Source organism: Sus scrofa, chromosome 3 (genome assembly GCF_000003025.6).
Source record: "Sus scrofa isolate TJ Tabasco breed Duroc chromosome 3, Sscrofa11.1, whole genome shotgun sequence".
Lineage (NCBI taxonomy): Eukaryota > Metazoa > Chordata > Mammalia > Artiodactyla > Suidae > Sus > Sus scrofa.
In genome coordinates, this window is record NC_010445.4 from 41,477,623 (window position 1) to 41,495,934 (window position 18,312).

The window sequence follows — 18,312 nt, forward strand, 5'->3', positions numbered from 1 at the left end:
CACGATGGGAACTCCTGTCTTTTTTTTAAACAAGCCAACTTGTAATTCAGTCTGAGGTCTTGAGTGCCTAACACTTTGCGGGTCCCTCTGCTGGCTTCCGTTCACGGTGCCTTGTTGCCCTGTGTGCCTGGTGAGTGTGTAGTTTGTAATGACAGACCTCTTTCTAGGGAGGGTTTCTTTGCTTCTTGAAGGTCCCTGGGGTCTGTGAGGGAGTCCAGGGTCATTTTCACACACGGTCTGCAGCCTGGGAGGTTTTGTCAGGAGGACCCCTCTGGTGACAGGATTACAAAGCCACACATGTCACATGTGATTTCAATTTATCAGGGAATTACCTTCCCTTTTCTGCTGAACATTAAGATTTTGGGGGGAAGTTCCCTTGGGGCACAGGGATTTAAGGATCTGGCTTTTTCACTGTAGTGGCTCGGGTTCGATCCCCAGCCCAGGAACTTCCACATGCTGTGGGTGTGGCCAAAATTTTTGTTTGTTTTTGCTTTTTGGGTTTTTTGTTTTCTGCGTCCCTGTGTCTGAGGAAAGGAGAGAATTGTCCAGGGGGTACCTTTTTAGGGCTCCAGGTTTATGGGGAAGAGTCACCTTTGGTCACTTCACTTTACACTAGCCCTTTTATTTATTTATTTTTATTATTATTATTTTTTCTTTTCTAGGGCTGCACCCGCGGCATATGGAGGTTCCCAGGCTAGGGGTGGAATTGAAGCTGTAGCTGCTGGCCTCCACCACAGCCACAGCCACATCAGATCTGAATGGCGTCTGCGACCTACACCACAGCGCCTGGCAATGTCAGATCCTTAACCCACTGAGTGAGGCCAGGGATCGAACCCGCAACCTCGTGGTTCCTAGTCAGATTCGTTTTCTGCTGTGCCACGACGGGAACTCCTGGTGGTTCTGTTTTATCATTAGTTATTGCTGTTCTTCTCTTGCCATCCTAATTTATACATTAAATTTACCATAGGTGTGTATGTATAGCAAAAAACTATATTGGGGGTTTGGTGCTTTCTGGGGCATCCACCGGGGTCTTGGGACATACCCCCAGGGGTGGTGGGGGTCAGCTGTTGCACCTGCGCCCCCTGAGGGCACCCCCACGCCCTGCATCTGTTTCCCCACTGTTGGGCAGGGAGGAAGAGGCTGGGCCAGACTCGCTAGATACACAGGCAGGTGCAGCGAGTGGAATCGTTTTCAGAGGTTTCTGCGATGGCCATGATTGATTTTTTTTGAGGAGCTCTGAGGTCTGACTCCTGAGAAGAATGTGGCACGTGGGCGGGAGGGGCTCTGGGCTGACTCCCTCATCCACCTTGTGGGCCGCATGGCTTTGTGCTGGAGCAGGAGCCGCCTCCTTTCAGCAGATCCAATCTGGCAGAGCGGCCTTTCCCCAAGTCCGCAGCAGTGTTGACGTGGCGGGTGCAGGGTCCAGAGGCGCTGTGTGGGGTCGTGCGTGTTGCCGCCCTGGGCAGTTCCGGTCCTCGCCGGCGGGGGCGCTGGTCCCCGCTTCTCGCCCAGCCTGTGAGCTGGACCCGCGCTCGGGTCTGGGTGGACCTGAGGCGTGCACGCCGCGCCCGCGAGAGGTCCAGCCGCGGGCAAGCCCTTGACCCCTACCCGCCACCCCTTCCCGAGCGACCGGAGCCCCGGGTCTGCGCCTCCGCGTGGCCCTGGCGAGGGGCCCGGTGAGTCGGGGTTTACCGCGGGGAACTGGGCGGCGGCGAGGGGTGTGAGCGGGCCGGGGGTGGGGGCGTCCGCGCCGGGAGCTGACAACGGGGGGTGGAGAGAACATGCGCACACCTGAGGCTTTGACCACAGACTTTACTCCAACCCTGGAGCCCCCGCACGCCCCCCCGCCCCGATTTAGCGACAGTGGGGGGCCAGCGCTGAGGTCACGTGGCTCAGAAACTTGTCCAGCGAGGCCTGCAGGCCGGGGCTGAAGTCTCCGGGGTAGTGCCGGGCGAGGGTCACCAGCAGGCAGTGGCCCAGCAGCTGCGGAGAGGGAGGCGTTCCCGCGCGGGTGCGGCGCCCCTTACCCGACGGCGGCCCTTCCGCCCACCCCCCGACCGGCCTCGGGCCCGGCCGCGCGCTCACCTTGAAGTTGACGGGGTCCACGCGCAGTCGCTGCGTGTGCAGCTCCCGCAGAGCCGACAGGGCGCGGGGCAGGTCGTCCAGGCGGTCCACGGCGACAGTCAGCGCGTCGGCCACCTTCCGGCCGTGCGCCTTGACCTGGGCGGAGCCGGGGTTCAAGTCCAGGTGGAGGAAGTAGATTTTGGTGGAAGGGAAGGCCGCGAAGGTCCTGCGGAGGCAGCGGCGGGTGAGGCGCAGCCTGGGGCCGGGGGCCGAAGGCAGCTGTGCCGGGAGGCGGGGGCCGTGCGCACCTCTCCAGGGCCTCGGTCGTGTAGACGCCGACGTTGCCATCCAGCTTCTTCCACAGGGCGCGCACCGCAGCCCGGTCGGCCGCCGCCAGCACCATGGTGGAGCCCGCGCGACGCGCGCTCGGCCCGCCGGTGGAGCCGCAGCTGCGCCTGCGCCAATCGGCGGGCGGTCTCCGCGGCCTCCGGGGGGCGTCGCGCGGGGCTTCGCAGAATCGGGCTCGGCTCGACTCGGAGGGGCTCGGGAGCGCGCCGTCGGGTGTCCGCTGGGACCTGAGGCCTTCCTTCCCCGAGGCCCCGATCTTTGAAGTGTTTCCTGTATGGAAGCTAATGTTTAGTACGCATCATTGTTCATTGGCAGCTCTGAGTTCTAGCACGGGTTTTGTCTTTGAACGTCTGCCTCCCCTGCCCGTCTGCTGTGACCCCTTTCTGAGTCTGTTTTCTCATTCACTGGGTGTGGTGAAGGCAGCAATTTCTTCTTCCCAAGGCTGTGCGGGATTCATAGAAGAAGCCCCTTTCCGGACAATGAGCATTTATTGAGTGCCTGGAGTCTGTCCCCAAATAATAGCTAATACCGATGCAGCACTGTTGTTTTTTTGTTTTTGTTTTTGTCTTTTTTTCTTTTTAGGGCTGCTCCCGCAGCATATGGAGGTTCCCAGGCTAGGGGTCTCATCGGAGCTATAGCTGCTGGCCTACACCACAGCCGCAGCAACACCGGATCCTTAATTCACTGAGCGAGGCCAGGGATTGAACCCGCAACCTCATGGTTCCTTGTCAGATTCATTTCTGATGCGCTAAGATGGGAACTCCTTTTCTTTTCTTTTTTTTTTTTTAACTACTTTTATCGTTTATTTTCCTTTTTTTGGCAGCCCCATGGCATATGGAGTTCCTGGGCCAGGGATCAGATCCGAGCAGTTGGAACCTAAGCTGTAATTGCCTCAACGTCAGATCCTTACTAAACCCACTGTGCCGAGCCAGGAATCGAACCTGTGCCCCAGCCCTCCCAAGATGCTGAGGATCCTGTTGAGCCACAGCGGGAATGCCACAGCACCCATTCTGTGCCAGGAATCACTATACCCCTTTCTTTTAAAAACTGTGTTGAAATTCATACAGCATCAAATTTACCCTTCGCCATTTTCAGGTGCACAACTCAGCATCTCTAATCTCGTTCACGGGTGTCAGGCAGCCATTAGTGCTAGCTAGTTCCAGAACGTTTTCATCATCCAAATGGAAACTCTGAACCCCCGAGCAGTTACCTGTAACCCCTGCTTCCAGCTCGGCTCTCTGTCTCCGCGGATTTGCCCATTCTGGATGTTTCGCATGAATAGAATTGTGCCGAATGTGGTCTTGTGTCTGGCTTCTTTCACTTAGCACATCTTGGAGGCTTAACCACATGCCAGCATGTATTGGTATTTCATTGCTTTTTATGGCTGGATAGCATTCCATGGCACGGATAGATCATGTTTTGTTTGTCTGCTTGTCTGTGGATGGGCATTTTGGTGGTGTTCACTTTTAGCCCAGGCCCTCGTTTTTCCTAATAATGAAATAAGGAAGATTGCCCCTTGTGGAGAGGCCATGCTGTGCTCACACACCGAGGCAGGAAACCTGCCATCGAACTTTCTGAGGATGACACTTGGGCCCAGGGAAGAAAGGACACTGCTCGCAGTTGGGGGCTGCGGGCTGGACACCTGGCAGGGCTGGACCCCTCAGAGCCGCAGGCACTAGGGGCATTCTCTGCGAGGAGGCGCCCCTGGCCCTGGCCCAGGCCCAGCTCTCCACTGCAGCACTAGGGAGAGTCAGTGGGCCCTGAGCTGGGACCCCAAAATCAGGCCCGGTGCATCCTTCTCTGCAGTGTGAGGATCTGGGGGCATACCAAGTCAAAGGGGGCGCCTCCGAGAAGTTGCCTGGCTCTGCTCGCTCCCCCATGTCCTCTAGACTGTGCATGAGCTTGGGAGGCACTGGATGCGGAGGGGGACACTCAGTGCGACTCTGAGGAAGTGTGATCTCTGGGTTCTCCCCAGCGCCCACCTTTGGGAGGGGACCCTGGGAGAGCTTCGAGGTCCATCAGCCCTCGTGTGGGTGCCGTGAAATGTGAAGCAGACAACAAAACCACCACTGAACCAGCTAGGGATGACCCTGCAAAGCTCTGGAATGAAGTGAGAGAAACAGCTGATGTACTCAGCACAGCACTCAGGGTGAGGGTTGGGGCTGCCCAGGGAATCCCGGGCAGTGGTCGTGGGACCCCCTCCGCTCCCCTCCACTGGCTGTTTCCCCCTCTCCCACTTTATCTGCAGCTTTCGGTCCCAGGCAAGGAGAACCCCCCACCCCCGCAGGGCTCTGGACACAGACACAGAGAACTGAGGCTACAGAGACTGCAGCCCACTCAGGCTTTATTCAACGATCAGGAGGTCAGGGTGCAAGGGGGGGTGTGCAGAGTGCAAGAGGGCCCCACCCCGGGGCGGGGATCTCCGAGGCTCCAGCTTAACGGTATTTGGAGGTCAGCACGGTGCTCACGTTGGCCAGGAACTTGTCCAGAGAGGCGTGAACGGAGGGGTTGAAATCATCGGGGTGGTGGGCGGCCAGGGTCACCAGCAGGCAGTGGCTCAGGAGCTGCGGAGAGCGGGGGTGCGGGTTGGGGGGTGTCAGGGGCCATGGGGGGGGAGGCCCCCCCCCCGGGCTCCACCTCTGGGGGCCCACTGCCTGCTCTGCCCCGCTAGCCAGGCCTCTGCACCCTCCGACCCCGAGCTGGCCCAGCCCGCGAGCTCACCTTGAAGTTGACCGGGTCCACACGCAGCTTGTGGGCGTGCAGGTCGCTCAGAGCAGACAGGGCGCCGGGCAGGTCATCCAGGTGGCCCACAGCTTTGGTCAGCGCATCAGCCACCTTCTGGCCATGGGCCTTGACCTGGTCGGAGCCGTGGCTCAGGTTGAAGTGGGGGAAGTAGGTCTTGGTGGTGGGGAAGCCCAGGAACATTCTGCGTGAAGAGGAGCGGGAAGAGCCGGACTTAGGCTGGGCGGTGCAGCCCAAGGGTGCGCCAGCCGCAGTGGCAGCGGGGCAGAGGGGGTGCTCACCTTTCCAGGGCCTCTGCGCCGTGTGCGCCAGCTTGGCCGCCCACCTTTCCCCAGGCGGCCTTGACGTTGGCCTTGTCGGCGGCAGACAGCACCATGGTGGGTTCTTTCTGAGTCTGGGTCGGGACCAGAAGCGTGCGGGGCTGCGAGGGCCTGAGCCTTTATGCTTGGGGCTCGAGGGGCACGCCCGCCGGCGCCGTGCTCATTGGCTGGCGCGGGCCGGGATGCGCAGCGGCCTTCAGACGGCAGGGGGCGCGCGACGCACTGTCTGCGACCGGCTGGGCGGCGGGCGCTTGGCTCCCAGGCTGTGGCGGAACCCGGAGACTCGGGCCGGGGCGTCTCCTTCCCACCGGCTGCTTCCCGCCCGCCGCGTCCACCTTCCCCCCGGAAGTGGTATCCTCGCCCCAGGTTCTACCCGTTGAAGTCCCTAGGCCCCGGCCGCGCTCTCCTGAGGAGCGAAGGGGGCAAATCAGCACGTGCCCCCCGCTGTGGCCCTAAGGCTGGGCACACCAGACATTTTTAACTCGGAGCGAATGGCCTGCGCCTGCTCCAGGCCAGAGACCGATGCGTGGGGACGTGTGCGCATGGCTCGCTTGTGCTCAAAGGCCGCCAGACGTCCGTCCTTCCCCTTCAGCCTTGGTTGTTGCAGACTCTTTCTGTCCATCAGCAGTCTGAGTGCCCTTGAGTGCCAGTCACAGAAGGGACAGATACCCCGGCTTGGAATTTGCAGGGCTTGCGGGGGCGGGGTGTGAGTGTGGGGGGGGTGCTTGCTGCAGAACAAAGGCAGGCATCTCCTGTTTGGGACTCCGTATGATGGTCTGAGTGGCTGCCTTTCTCTCCCACTGGCCAAAGGGTCCTGGTTCATGAGGACACCCAGTCCCCCAACTTGTACCTAAGATTCACTAGGTATTAGTGGTTAAATTGAAAAAGCAACTGGCTGAGCAAAACCTGAGCTTCCAGGCTAGTTCGGGCTGCAGACTCATCACCAGGCGTTAACCTGGTCACCAAACCTTATTATGGGCCCTAAGGGGCCTGGAGGGAGTGGACGAGGTCTCCAGGGATCCCCGGAGGAGTCTGAGATCCTCTGAGGATGAGACTGGAGGATGAGTGGGTCTTGGGTGGAATAGCATGGGGGCGGCCCCCCACTTGGCTTGGGGCGGGCATGAGGCTGGGGAGACAGCTGCTGTGGCTGCAGGATGGAGTTGGGGGGTGTGGGGGGGGTGACGAGACTGGCCAGACCCCGGAAGAGAGGGACTTGTGGCTGAGCGGGGAGGAGAGGCAGGAGTTCCAGCTGGTGCAGCCCCCTTACTGGTGACTTGAGATGGCCCCTCCGGGCAGTTGCGGGGAGGGGGGGGGTGCGGAGGGAAAATGGAGACCTGGGTGACATGAAGTTGTTAAGGTTCTCTCCCCTGGGAGCCGGGAGGAAGACTTTGCTGCAGGGAGTGGTCCGATCGTCCCTGGCACCCCCTCCCCAGGACCTTCGTGCAGGACCCGCCCTGTGGCTCCAGGAGGAAGGGCTGGTCAAACAATCTTGGACAGAGAAGCAAGCAGCTCAGAGGAGCTCAGCAGCGCACCTTCTGCTCTGCCCCACCCGCCACCCCACGCAGCTCTGCTTTTCTCTTCTTTGCAATGGACCTCCAACTCCTTCCACCCTCCCTCCCCCTCCGCCACTCCTTTCCTGATTCTCTCCACACCCGCGGGCCCTTCAGGGCCCTGACTAACAGAAAGGATAAGACATGGGTGCTCAAGGCACCAAAGAGCCACCCCCCTGTATGGGAGAGACAACCCCCTCCTCTGGCCAAAAGCGATGGAAATGAAAACAGCAGGCTGAAGAAACATGCCTAGAGTGTAATGATATTTTAGACCAAAAAAAAAAGTGCAATTGTAGATGCAGCAGCATCCCCTCCAGACAGGATGGGTGCCGGGCTGATGGGCTCAGTCCCAAGCTGTTATCTCAAGGCTCTTTCTGCAAGGGTTGGGGTGGGGTGGGGCAGGGCAGAGGGACTCTGTTTTGCTACTTTGAACCACACCACATTAAAAGGGTGTACGTGCATGTGTGTGAGAGACAGGGGTGGATTTTAATTTATTTCTTCTTCTTTTTTTTTTTTGTTCTTTTTAGGGCCACAGCTTCAGCACATGGACATTCCCAGGCTAGGGGTCGAATCGGAGCTTCAGCGGCCGGCCTACACCACAGCCACAGCAATGCTAGATCCGAGGCGTGTCTGTGACCTACACCACAGCTCATGGCAATGCCGGATCCTTGACCCACTGAGCGGGACCAGGGATCGAACCTGCGTCCTCACGGATACTAGTCGTGTTCATTTCTGCTGCACCACAAGACGTACGGATGTTCCTGGATCAGGGATTGACTCCAAGCCACGGCTGCAGTTGATGCCATAGTAGAGGCAACACTGGATCCTTTAACCCGCTGTGCTGAGCCGGGGATCAAGCTGGTGCCTCCGCAGTGACCTGAGCCACTGCGGTCGGTTTTGAACCCACTGCACCACAGAAGGAAGGCCTTAATTTACATCCTGGGTGTTTGTCTCCATTTTAATAAAGGAGATCTGGGCTGTGGGGCAGAGGAACAGGGTGTGCTGGAGGGAGCAACTCCCCAGCTGTCCAGAGAGGTCCTTGTCCAGAAAGAAGCTGGTGATCGGGGGCCCTCTCCCTTCCCCTGACTTTTACCCAGTGCTGCGGGTGGCCCTGAAGGTGGGGGCTGGGCTGGAAATGCTGATGGAGTCCCTGAGGGCCATGGCTGAGTGGCATGTAAAGGCTCCAGTGTGCAATCCAGGCCGTCAGGACATGGGATGGGGCCCTTTTTTTTCTTTTAGGGCCGCACTCGTGGCATATGGAGGTTCCCAGTTTCGGGGGTCAAATCGTCCGCTGGCCTTTGCTGCAGCCACAGCAACACGGGATCCGGCATCTGAGCCACATCTGCGACCTACACCACAGCTCATGGCAACGCCGAATCCTTCACTGGCATGAGCAAGGCCAGGGATCGAACCCTCGTCCTCATGGATACTCGTCAGGTGAGCCCCGCCAGGAACACCAGGGCCCTTTCTGAAGTCTGCTCACAGCACCAAGCAGAACTGCCGGGAGACCCCAGGAGCCCTGGGCTAGAGGATGCGGGGTAGGGAGGATGAGCTGGGGAACGCAGGGCTTGGCACACAGTGAGCTGCCAATGTACCTCTCCCTTGCAAGGGCAAGGGGGCCAGGACTCTGCTAAAGGCTGCAGCCCGCTCCCTGACTTGTGCTTGTCACCACCACAGAGTTACTGGGACCTGGGAAGGGTGCCTAGGGCTGCGACCCCTGTTCAACCCACCTTCCCTCTGGTAGGAAGGAAGTGGCATCTCGCAGACTGTCCGGCCCCCATAGGTGTACCAGGAGCAGCGTGGTTCTGTGGTTTCTTTGTCTTGCTGTGATCTCAATGCATGTTGAAGGGGGCTCAGTCAGAGACTTGAAAAGAGAGTGGCCACTTGAGGACTGCCCACCTCGGGGAGAAGCCCTGGGAGTCTGCCCCTCAGGGACAGGAGCTTGCTTCAGTGCATCCTGGGCAGCCTCAGCCTTAGCTCCGTCCTCCTCCGTCCTTGGGGGACCCCCCCCACCCCCGCAGGGCTCTGGACACAGACACAGAGAACTGAGGCTACAGAGACTGCAGCCCACTCAGGCTTTATTCAACGATCAGGAGGTCAGGGTGCAAGGGGGGGTGTGCAGAGTGCAAGAGGGCCCCACCCCGGGGCGGGGATCTCCGAGGCTCCAGCTTAACGGTATTTGGAGGTCAGCACGGTGCTCACGTTGGCCAGGAACTTGTCCAGAGAGGCGTGAACGGAGGGGTTGAAATCATCGGGGTGGTGGGCGGCCAGGGTCACCAGCAGGCAGTGGCTCAGGAGCTGCGGAGAGCGGGGGTGCGGGTTGGGGGGTGTCAGGGGCCATGGGGGGGGAGGCCCCCCCCCGGGCTCCACCTCTGGGGGCCCACTGCCTGCTCTGCCCCGCTAGCCAGGCCTCTGCACCCTCCGACCCCGAGCTGGCCCAGCCCGCGAGCTCACCTTGAAGTTGACCGGGTCCACACGCAGCTTGTGGGCGTGCAGGTCGCTCAGAGCAGACAGGGCGCCGGGCAGGTCATCCAGGTGGCCCACAGCTTTGGTCAGCGCATCAGCCACCTTCTGGCCATGGGCCTTGACCTGGTCGGAGCCGTGGCTCAGGTTGAAGTGGGGGAAGTAGGTCTTGGTGGTGGGGAAGCCCAGGAACATTCTGCGTGAAGAGGAGCGGGAAGAGCCGGACTTAGGCTGGGCGGTGCAGCCCAAGGGTGCGCCAGCCGCAGTGGCAGCGGGGCAGAGGGGGTGCTCACCTTTCCAGGGCCTCTGCGCCGTGTGCGCCAGCTTGGCCGCCCACCTTTCCCCAGGCGGCCTTGACGTTGGCCTTGTCGGCGGCAGACAGCACCATGGTGGGTTCTTTCTGAGTCTGGGTCGGGACCAGAAGCGTGCGGGGCTGCGAGGGCCTGAGCCTTTATGCTTGGGGCTCGAGGGGCACGCCCGCCGGCGCCGTGCTCATTGGCTGGGTGGAGGCCAGGAGATGTGGGCAGGGAAGGCTCTGTCTGGACAGGATGGGGGTGAGCTGGGGTGGCTGGCACCTGGTCCTGCCGCAGCGAGATCGAGCTCTCTAAGCTGACCCTGTGCTCTGGGGCGTTCACACAGATTTCCAAACCACCAGCCGTCCTCGCACCCACCTTCCGCCCCCCGCACTCCCTTCCATCTCTCTCTCGCTGTCTAGTTGCCTGTCTGGGAAAAGAACACAAGCTTCTCCAAAGTGACTGGAGCTGCTTTCACACATACTTTCCCCTGGGACCAAGAGCTGTAAATTGTCCATGCAAATAATGAGGGTGGGAGTTCCCTTTGTGGCTCAGCGGTAGGCAACCCAACTCGTATCCACGAGGACGCAGGTTTGATCCCTGGCCTTGCTCAGTGGGTTAAGGATCTGGCATTGCCATGAGCTGCGGTGTAGGTCACAGTCGGGGCTTGCATCTGGCGTTGCTGTGGCTCTGGCATAGGTCCGCGGCTGCAGCTCTGATTGGACCCCTAGCCTGGGAACTTCCATATGCTGCAGGTGCCATCCTAAAAAGACAGAAAATAAAAAGGGTGCCGGAGAGAACATGGCAAGTCCTCCAAGCCTCCTAAACCAGTGATGGGCGGTTCTCCGGACAGCTTGAGTTAACAGGTGTCCGCAGGGCTGGTGGGGGAGTTCAGCCGGCCACAATCAGGGCTCGGCATCCAGCTCCCCCTGCGAGTTGGGTCACCCACTGCCCAGCCCTGCCCGGGTGGGAGATGGTTAGCCTGGGATCGGAGTTTGGAGAACTCCTAAGGTCCCACTGCTCCCTGAGTCCCCGCTCCAGAGGGGAGAGATTCCGTGTGTGTTTGGGGGGGAGCAGGGTGCTGCAGCCCTGGGAGTGCAGAGACTGGGTTTGAGGGACTGGGGCTGGGTGGGGGGGAGGCGGAGAGGGGGGCAGGTGGTCATGGACCTTCCAGGCACCAACTTTGCATTAGGATCTCTTAAATTATTTCAAAGACCTGGCAAGGCTGGCGATTTTTCGGCGGGCTGCATCAGGCTCAGATGGCTTAGAGACGTGCCGCGTATCGCCCGGCATGCTGACCTGCACAGGGTTTGGCCACAGAGCGTTTCCTTCCTACCCGCCTCCCCACCCGAGGTGATTCAGCGGAAGGGGCTCCCTGGCCAGGGCGAGGCTGTTACAGACTGAGCGCTGGAGGTAGGGAGGATGCGGGCAAGCAAAAGAGGTGAGGGTCTGAGGAGCCCTGAACCGTGGAGTGTGGGCTCAGCCCCGAAACTTAGGCCCTGGGCCTCATTCCCAGACCGAGGCGGAACGTAGTGAGATGAATGGGTGTTGAATGCGGAAGTGCTTCGAGAACTGCATGGCCTATGAGGCGCTGGGTGCGAGCTGAAGCTGAAGACCCTCCCCTGTCTGAGCACCCACTCTGCCCCCACCACAGTCCTCTTCCCAGGGTGGCAGGTTCTGTTCAAGCCTTTAGGTGTTCAGATCCCGGATTGTCACCCAGGGTCCATCCTCCGTCAGAGTTTGTTCAGCGCTCAGGGTTTGCTCCTGGGCCCCCAGGTCTCCTGAAGGCCAAGGTTGGGGCCTTGCCCTATGATTTTGGGAAGCGCTCCTTGGCGACCAGGAGATTCTCTGACCAGCAACAGTGACCTCAGCCCGCCTGCTCCCCAAAGACCACACACAGGCGCAGGGGCCAGCCTTTCCGGAGATCTGTTTATTGACATGCACAGGCCTGGACCGGTGGTGGCGGAGGCGACGCGCAGAACTCAGCGGTACTTCTCCGTCAGTACCACCGCCACGCCCATCAGGAACTTATCCCAGGCCGCCTGCATCTCCACCGTGAACTCGCCCTGCAGGTGGGACGCCAGCACCACCTGGAAACACTGGATCAGCAGCTGCGGGAGAGAGGCGGGTGAGAAGGGGTCCGGTCCTTGCCCATCCCTCCCCTAACCCCTGGGCTGCGCGGGCAACCCCTGCTGCCTCCCGGGGTGGCTCACGGGGAAGTTGGTGGGGTCCACACGCAGCACGTGCGCGTGCAGGTCCGCGAGAGGGCTCAAGGCCGCGCGCAGGTTGTCCACGTGCTGCACGGCCACTCCCACCGCCTCGAGCAGGCGCCGTCCGTGGCTTAGCAGCCGCGCCTGGTCGGGGGAGTCGCCCAGGTGCGTGAAGTAGGTCTTGGTGCTGGGGTACGCCGTGAAGAGCCTGCGGGAGTGCAGGGGAGGTGGGGGGCGCAGTCCCTTCGGCGCCTGCGCCGCCCAGACCCCGGGAAACCCTCGGTAGCGCCCCCCCCCGGTCGCAGGCCCAACACCCCAGTCCCCGCCTCGCTGTGATCCTGGAGACTCCTCCCCAGCCCACCTGAGCAGCAGCTCCGCCCCGAAGGGCGCCTCGTGGCCGGCGATCAGGTCCCAGACCTGTGCTATGTGGACGCGCTCTTGGGCGCTAAGCATGACGCTGGCCTGGGGCGCAGTCGGGGCCGCGCCCGCCTCCCCGGCCTCCTTATACAGCACCCCCTCCCGGTGCCCCGCCCGCCCTTATCTGCCGCAGCGCGGCGGGCACTGGGAGACCCTGGGCCGGCGTGGGGAAACACCACTGGCCCAGGACCCCGCCGTGGCCGCGGGGGCCTCGGCGGTGGAGATCCCGGTCACCGGCATGGAATCACGCCGTGGCGGGGTGGGGGTGCTTAGCTGCAGAGTTTTGGGGGATCCGAGCAAAGTGGCTGCTCCTCCTGAGGGAGCCGCTGGAGGGATGGGAGAAAGATCGCGGGCCAAGGTGGCCAGGAGGTATCAAGGGTCCCCGCAGCGCGTGACCGATGACCATAAGCATTGAGGAAAGTGCCCTGAGTCTCAGCGCGTACCCAGTGCGCTGAGCGAAGCCACAGACTGGGCTGGGCGACTTGAGAGGCGGGAGAGTTTCTCGCACGCAGGTTTGACCTGAGGAAGCAGAGTAGGCGGTCCTGGGCTACTCTGCCCCCTCCCGCTGCGACTCTGGGTCCCGCAGGACCAAGGACGCCTGAAGCACCCTTGGAGTGGCCTCCAGGCCGGGGGTAACAGCAGGGACATCCGCATTCGGGCGAAGCCCCCTTTGCTCCCTCGCATTCTCCTTTCCTTCCCCCAATACCAAGGACGCAGGACCAGGCTACCTCGGTCTCCATTCGTTTATTTGAGAGTCCCGGGTGAAAACGTGGGAGGGCTCCAGGGAAAGGGAGGGGTCACAGCGTGTCTGGGGGGACTGGCGGCGGCCTCAGCGGTACTTCTCGGTCAGGACGCCGGACACGATGGTCAGGAACTTGTCCCAGGCGGCGTGGGCTTCGGCCGTTAGGTCGGCGGGGAAGTGCGAAGCCAAGGTGACCAGCAGGCAGTGGGACAGGAACTGGGGGCGGGGGGGGGCGGTGTTCAGCCAGGGAGGGGCGGGGCCTGCGGCAGACCACGCCCCGCCCCCGCCCGCGCCCACCTTGAAGTTGACCGGGTCGACGCGCAGCACGTAGGCGTGCAGCTCGCTCAGCTTGGCCAGGGCGGCCGACACATTGTCGATGCTCTTGACCGCTTCGCCCACGGCCGCCAGCACCTTGGAGCCGTGCGCGCGCAGCTGCGCCGAGCCCGGGTTCAGGTCGAAGTGCGGGAAGTAGGTCTTGGCCTGGGGGTAGCTGGCGAAGAGCCTGCGGCGCCCGCCGGGAGCGGGCGTGAGGCCGACGCCCGCGGCTCGCACGCTTCGGCGCGGGCCTGGTCAGCGGCCCGGTGCCCAGAACGTCGAGTGTTCAATGAGGACAGTGTCGGCCGTGCGGGCCGTGCGGGCCGCCCCTGGCTGCGTGCAGCCCGGCGCCTGCTCGCCCTCCCTGCCCTGGGGTCCAGACCTGGGCGGGTGGGCGCGCTCGCTCGCTCTCTCATTCGTTCCTTCACTCACGCATTCGTTCCTTCACTCACTCGTTGGGTCAGCTGCTTGCGGAGACCCGCGTGCCGGGCGGGGGGCGGCGGGGAGGGGAGAGTCAGGGTCCTACGCTCGTCCCCCCTCCGCCTTCGACCCCTCTCCCAATTCTCTGGCCGCGTCCACCCTCCTCGCCGCTGCTCATGCTGTCGCTGCTCCCTGGCCCCTGTCCTCCCTGGCCCTCGTTCCTCGCCCCTGTGCTCCCTGGCCCTGCTCACTGACCCCTGACCTCGGTGACCGCGCTGTCACCTCCTCCCAGGCTCCGCGCCGGCCCCGCTGGCGCTCACCTCTCCAGGGTCTCCGTGCCGATGGTGTCCGCCTGGCTGGAGATCTTGCCCCACATGGACGTGATAATTGTCCTCTCGGCCTTGGTCAGAGACATGGTGGCAGCGGCGGGTCTGGAGCTGGGCGCGCTGAGAGCTGGCGTCGGTGGTGCTGGGCCCCCGTGGTCCCCTTATATACGGGCAGCCAGGGTGGGGGCCAGGCGGTGGTCAGGGGCTGGGAGAGGGGAGGGGGCTCTTATCAGAGGCAGTGACCCTGGGGTGAGGGGCTATCATGCTGGCCACCCCTGCTGGGCCTTAGAGGGGGCGGTGGCCACAGCCTGACCAGACTCGAGGGGAGATAGGGGCCCAGCCAGCCCAGAAGGTCATCCTGCATCTGCAGCCCAGCTCTGCGCTGTCCTGTGCGGTTCAGAATCACAAAGGGGGAGAAGCCACAGGAGCAGGGCCAGCACACCCTGGTCGCCTGGCCTGTGCCTGTGCCGCCTGCATCACCATGGGCAGACCCAAAGGTCACCTGCCAGCGCCTGCTCCTGGCTCTGGGATCCCTGTGCTTCCTCTAAGAAAGCAGTAGTTTTGCCCAGCGGGCCCTGAGGAGGGAGGTGCTGACTGGGTCTCTTCCCTAAAAGCTGGAGGAGGTGGTAGGTCAATAAAGGAGGATCCTTCTAGTTCGTGCTTTTGGGGCCTGCAGTGTTGCTCGTCACATCATAATTTAAGCATAACGAGGCAGTTGAGATAAAATGTGGAACTAAAACCTGAAAAAAATCCAACCATAATAGCAATAATAATTGCAATGAGGCAGTATGCCTGCTAATTTTATCTCAGCACACATACAATGGACTTTTTTTAGTGCACTGCTTTGTGAATTTTGACATGTGTATAGATGTGTGTAACCCCACAGAAATTAGGACACACAACAGCTCCATCACCCCACGAGCTCCCTATGCTGCCCCTTTGCAGTTTCACCCTCCTCTATCCCCTAAACTCTGGCAGCCACTAAAATTTTGTAAAGGAGTTCCCATCGTGGCTCAGTGGTTAACGAATCCGACCAGGAACCATGAGGTTGCAGGTTCGATCCCCGGCCTTGCTCAGTGGGTTAAGGATCCAGCACTGCCGTGAGCTGTGGTGTTGATTGCAGACACAGCTCGGATCCCGAGTTGCTCTGGCTCTGGCCTAGGCCAGCGGCTACAGCTCTGATTCGACCCCTAGCCTGGGAATCTCCATATGCTGAGGGAGCGGCCCAAGAAATGGCAAAAAGACAAAAAAAATAAGATAATAAAATAAAATTTTGAAGTTCCTGTTGTGGCGCAGTGGTTAACGAATCCGACTAGGAACCATGAGGTTACGGGTTTGGTCCCTGCCCTTGCTCAGTGGGTTAAGGATCCAGCATTGCCGTGAGCTGTGGTGTAGGTTGCAGACGCGGCTCGGATCCCGCGTTGCTCTGGCTCTGGCGTAGGCTGGAGGCTACAGCTCCGATTTGACCCCTAGCCTGGGAACTTCCATATGCCGCGGGAGCGGCCCAAGAAATGGCGAAAAGACCAAAAAAGAAAAAAAAAAATTTGGAGTTCCCGTCGTGGCGCAGTGGTTAACGAATCCGACTAGGAACCATGAGGTTGCGGGTTCGGTCCCTGCCCTTGCTCAGTGGGTTAACGATCCGGCGTTGCCGTGAGCTGTGGTGTAGGTTGCAGATGCGGCTCGGATCCCTCGTTGCTGTGGCTCTGGCGTAGGCCGGGGGCCACAGCTCCGATTCGACCCCTAGCCTGGGAACCTCCATATGCCACGGAAGCGGCCCAAAGAAATAGCAAAAAGACAAAAATAAATAAATAAAAATTAAAAAAAAAAAATTTTGTCAAGAACATCCTGTAAGTGGGATCATACAGCACTGTGCCTTTTTTTTCTTTTTTCTTTTTTTGTCTTTTTAGGGGTGTACCCACGGCATATGGAAGTTCCCCGGCTAGGGGTCAAACTGGAGCTATAGCCACTGGCCTACGCCACAGCCACAGCAACACCAGATCTGAACCCATCTGTGACCTGCACCACAGCTCACGGCAACGCCAGATCCTTAACCCACTGAGTGAAGCCACAGATCAAACCTGCGTCCCCAGGGATGCTAGTCAGATTTGTTTCAGCTGAGCATGATGGGAACTGCACAGCACTCCGCCCTAAAGGACTGGCTCCTTTTACTTGGCCTGGTCCCCTTGAGATCTGTGCCTGCCGTTGCATTGCGTTGGTAGCTGGTTTCTTTCCATTGCAAAGTGGATACCCGCCGTGTCGGTGTTCGTGCACCTCTGACTCCCACTCGGACCCCCACTGTCCCACTTCGGCGCTGCTACCAACAGCGCTGCCGTGAGCATTCTTGTGCAGGTCTTGATGTGAACATACATTTTTAATGCTCTGGGATAAATACCGTATGTAAGAGTAGGATTGTGGGTTCATGGGCTGAGTGTATGTTTGACTTTATAAGAAGTTGGCTTTGCAGGTCCTGTCGTGGCGCAGCTGAAATGAATCTGACTAGGAACGATGAGATTGCGGGTTCGGTCCCTGGCCTCGCTCAGTGGGTTAAGTATCCGGCATTGCCGTGAGGCTGCGCGGTAGGTCGCAGACACGTGTCAGATCCCGAGTTGCTGTGGCTATGGTGTAGACCGGCGGCTGTAGCTCCAATTTGACCCCTAGCCTGGGAACCTCCGTATGCTGCAGGTGCAGCCCTAAAAAAGCAAAAAAACAAAACAAAACAAACCCAAAACAAAACACACACACAACACACACACACAAGAAGTGGGCTTTATCGTTTTGCCTTCCACTCGGCTGTGAGGGAAAGTCCTAGTTGAAAGTCCTAGTGGCCCTGCACGTTGTCACTATTTTCACACGTTAGTGACTGACAGTTGTGAGAGGGCAGTGTGGCTTCAGTCCGCATTTCCCTGATGGCCAGTGGTGAGGCTCGTCTCTTCATGTGCTCATTTGTCTGTCCCAGTGTTCTATTTGGTGAAATATCTGTTCTGGTCTCTCGTCCATTTTTAAAATAAGTGTGTATATATATTTTAGGGCCGCACCCACAGCATATGGAGGTTCCCCGGCTAGGGGTCCAATCTGAGCTGTGGCTGCTAACCTGCACCACAACCTGCCAACCTGCACCACTGTCAGATCCGAGCCACCTCTGCAACCCACACCACAGCTCACAGCAATGCTGGATCCTTAACTCACTGAGCGAGGCCAGGGATGGAACCTGCAAACTCAGGTTCCCAGTTGGATTCGTTTCCGCTGAGCCATGATGGGAATTCCTCCAATACTCTCTTTGGCGAAATATCTGTTCTGGTGTTCTGACCCTTTTAAAAATGTTTTTAAATTTTTTGTGTATTTATTTTTGGCTGTGGCAAGTAGTGGCTTTGATGTGGGATTTCAGTTCCTAGACTAGCGGTTGAATCCAGGCCGCAGAGGTGAAAGTGCTGAGTCCTAACCATTAGGCCACCAGGGAACTCCTTCTTTGGGCCATTTTTTTTTTTCCTTTTTTTTTAACCACCTGCAGCACATGGAGTTCCCGGGCCAGGGATCAGATCGGAGCCGTGGTTGTGACCTAGGCCACAGCTTTAGCAACACTGGCTCCTAAGCCACCCTGCCAGGCCCGGGGTCGAACCTGTGTCCCAGTGCTCCAAAGATGCTGCTGGTCCTGTTGTGCCATAGTGGGAACTCCTCTTTTGACCATTTTAAAATTGGCTTGTTCCATTTCTTCCTGGCGAATTTTGAGAGTTCTATGGAGATTCTGGATGCAATCCTTTGTCAGATGTGTGATTTGCCAATATTTTCTCCTAGTTTATAGCTTGTCATTTTATCCCCTTAATAGTGTCATTTGTTGAGCCAAAGTTTTGTTTATTTTTTGAATTTATGGTACTTTTTGGACCACCCCACAGCATGTAGAGTTTCCCATCTGAGCCGGTATTGTGAGCTACGCTGCAGCTGCAGCAATGCCAAATCCTTAACACACTGTGCCAGCCGGGGGTGGAACCTGCTTCCTAGCGCTGCAGAGACACCACTGATCCCAGTGTGCCACAGTGGGAACTCCCAGTTTTCTTTCGGATAAAGTCTAATTTTTCAAGTTTTTCTTTTAAGATTGATGTGTTTA

At 59.5% G+C, this 18,312-nt stretch overlaps 6 protein-coding genes across 7 annotated transcripts in view; 1 reads left to right on the plus strand and 5 right to left on the minus strand.

Annotated features, from left to right (window-relative positions):
- Positions 660-2,530, minus strand: HBQ1 (hemoglobin subunit theta 1). Its single transcript, XM_003481093.4, has 3 exons — positions 2,373-2,530; positions 2,086-2,290; positions 660-1,983 (listed from the first exon to the last, which is right to left on the minus strand). The coding sequence occupies exons 1-3, from the start codon at positions 2,465-2,467 to the stop codon at positions 1,855-1,857; spliced, it is 429 nt and encodes a 142-aa protein (XP_003481141.1). The 5' UTR covers positions 2,468-2,530; the 3' UTR covers positions 660-1,854.
- NPRL3 (NPR3 like, GATOR1 complex subunit) overlaps positions 843-18,312 on the plus strand; it is a 62,255-nt gene continuing 44,785 nt past the window's right edge. The window contains exon 1 of one of the 2 annotated variants that reach the window (XM_021086960.1): positions 843-1,676. The gene's annotated coding sequence lies outside the window, so the exon portion shown is untranslated. Of the gene's footprint in view, positions 1,677-11,889; positions 11,909-18,312 lie in introns of those variants that run through there. The other variant, XM_021086964.1, reaches the window with a different exon arrangement.
- LOC110259958 (hemoglobin subunit alpha) lies at positions 4,731-5,942 on the minus strand. Its single transcript, XM_021086966.1, has 3 exons — positions 5,436-5,942; positions 5,134-5,338; positions 4,731-4,976 (listed from the first exon to the last, which is right to left on the minus strand). The coding sequence occupies exons 1-3, from the start codon at positions 5,528-5,530 to the stop codon at positions 4,848-4,850; spliced, it is 429 nt and encodes a 142-aa protein (XP_020942625.1). The 5' UTR covers positions 5,531-5,942; the 3' UTR covers positions 4,731-4,847.
- LOC100737768 (hemoglobin subunit alpha-like) lies at positions 9,077-9,937 on the minus strand. Its single transcript, XM_021086967.1, has 3 exons — positions 9,781-9,937; positions 9,479-9,683; positions 9,077-9,322 (listed from the first exon to the last, which is right to left on the minus strand). The coding sequence occupies exons 1-3, from the start codon at positions 9,873-9,875 to the stop codon at positions 9,194-9,196; spliced, it is 429 nt and encodes a 142-aa protein (XP_020942626.1). The 5' UTR covers positions 9,876-9,937; the 3' UTR covers positions 9,077-9,193.
- HBM (hemoglobin subunit mu) lies at positions 11,690-12,488 on the minus strand. Its single transcript, XM_003481083.4, has 3 exons — positions 12,352-12,488; positions 11,994-12,198; positions 11,690-11,891 (listed from the first exon to the last, which is right to left on the minus strand). The coding sequence occupies exons 1-3, from the start codon at positions 12,441-12,443 to the stop codon at positions 11,763-11,765; spliced, it is 426 nt and encodes a 141-aa protein (XP_003481131.1). The 5' UTR covers positions 12,444-12,488; the 3' UTR covers positions 11,690-11,762.
- Positions 13,136-15,261, minus strand: HBZ (hemoglobin subunit zeta). Its single transcript, XM_003481082.4, has 3 exons — positions 14,205-15,261; positions 13,447-13,651; positions 13,136-13,365 (listed from the first exon to the last, which is right to left on the minus strand). The coding sequence occupies exons 1-3, from the start codon at positions 14,297-14,299 to the stop codon at positions 13,237-13,239; spliced, it is 429 nt and encodes a 142-aa protein (XP_003481130.1). The 5' UTR covers positions 14,300-15,261; the 3' UTR covers positions 13,136-13,236.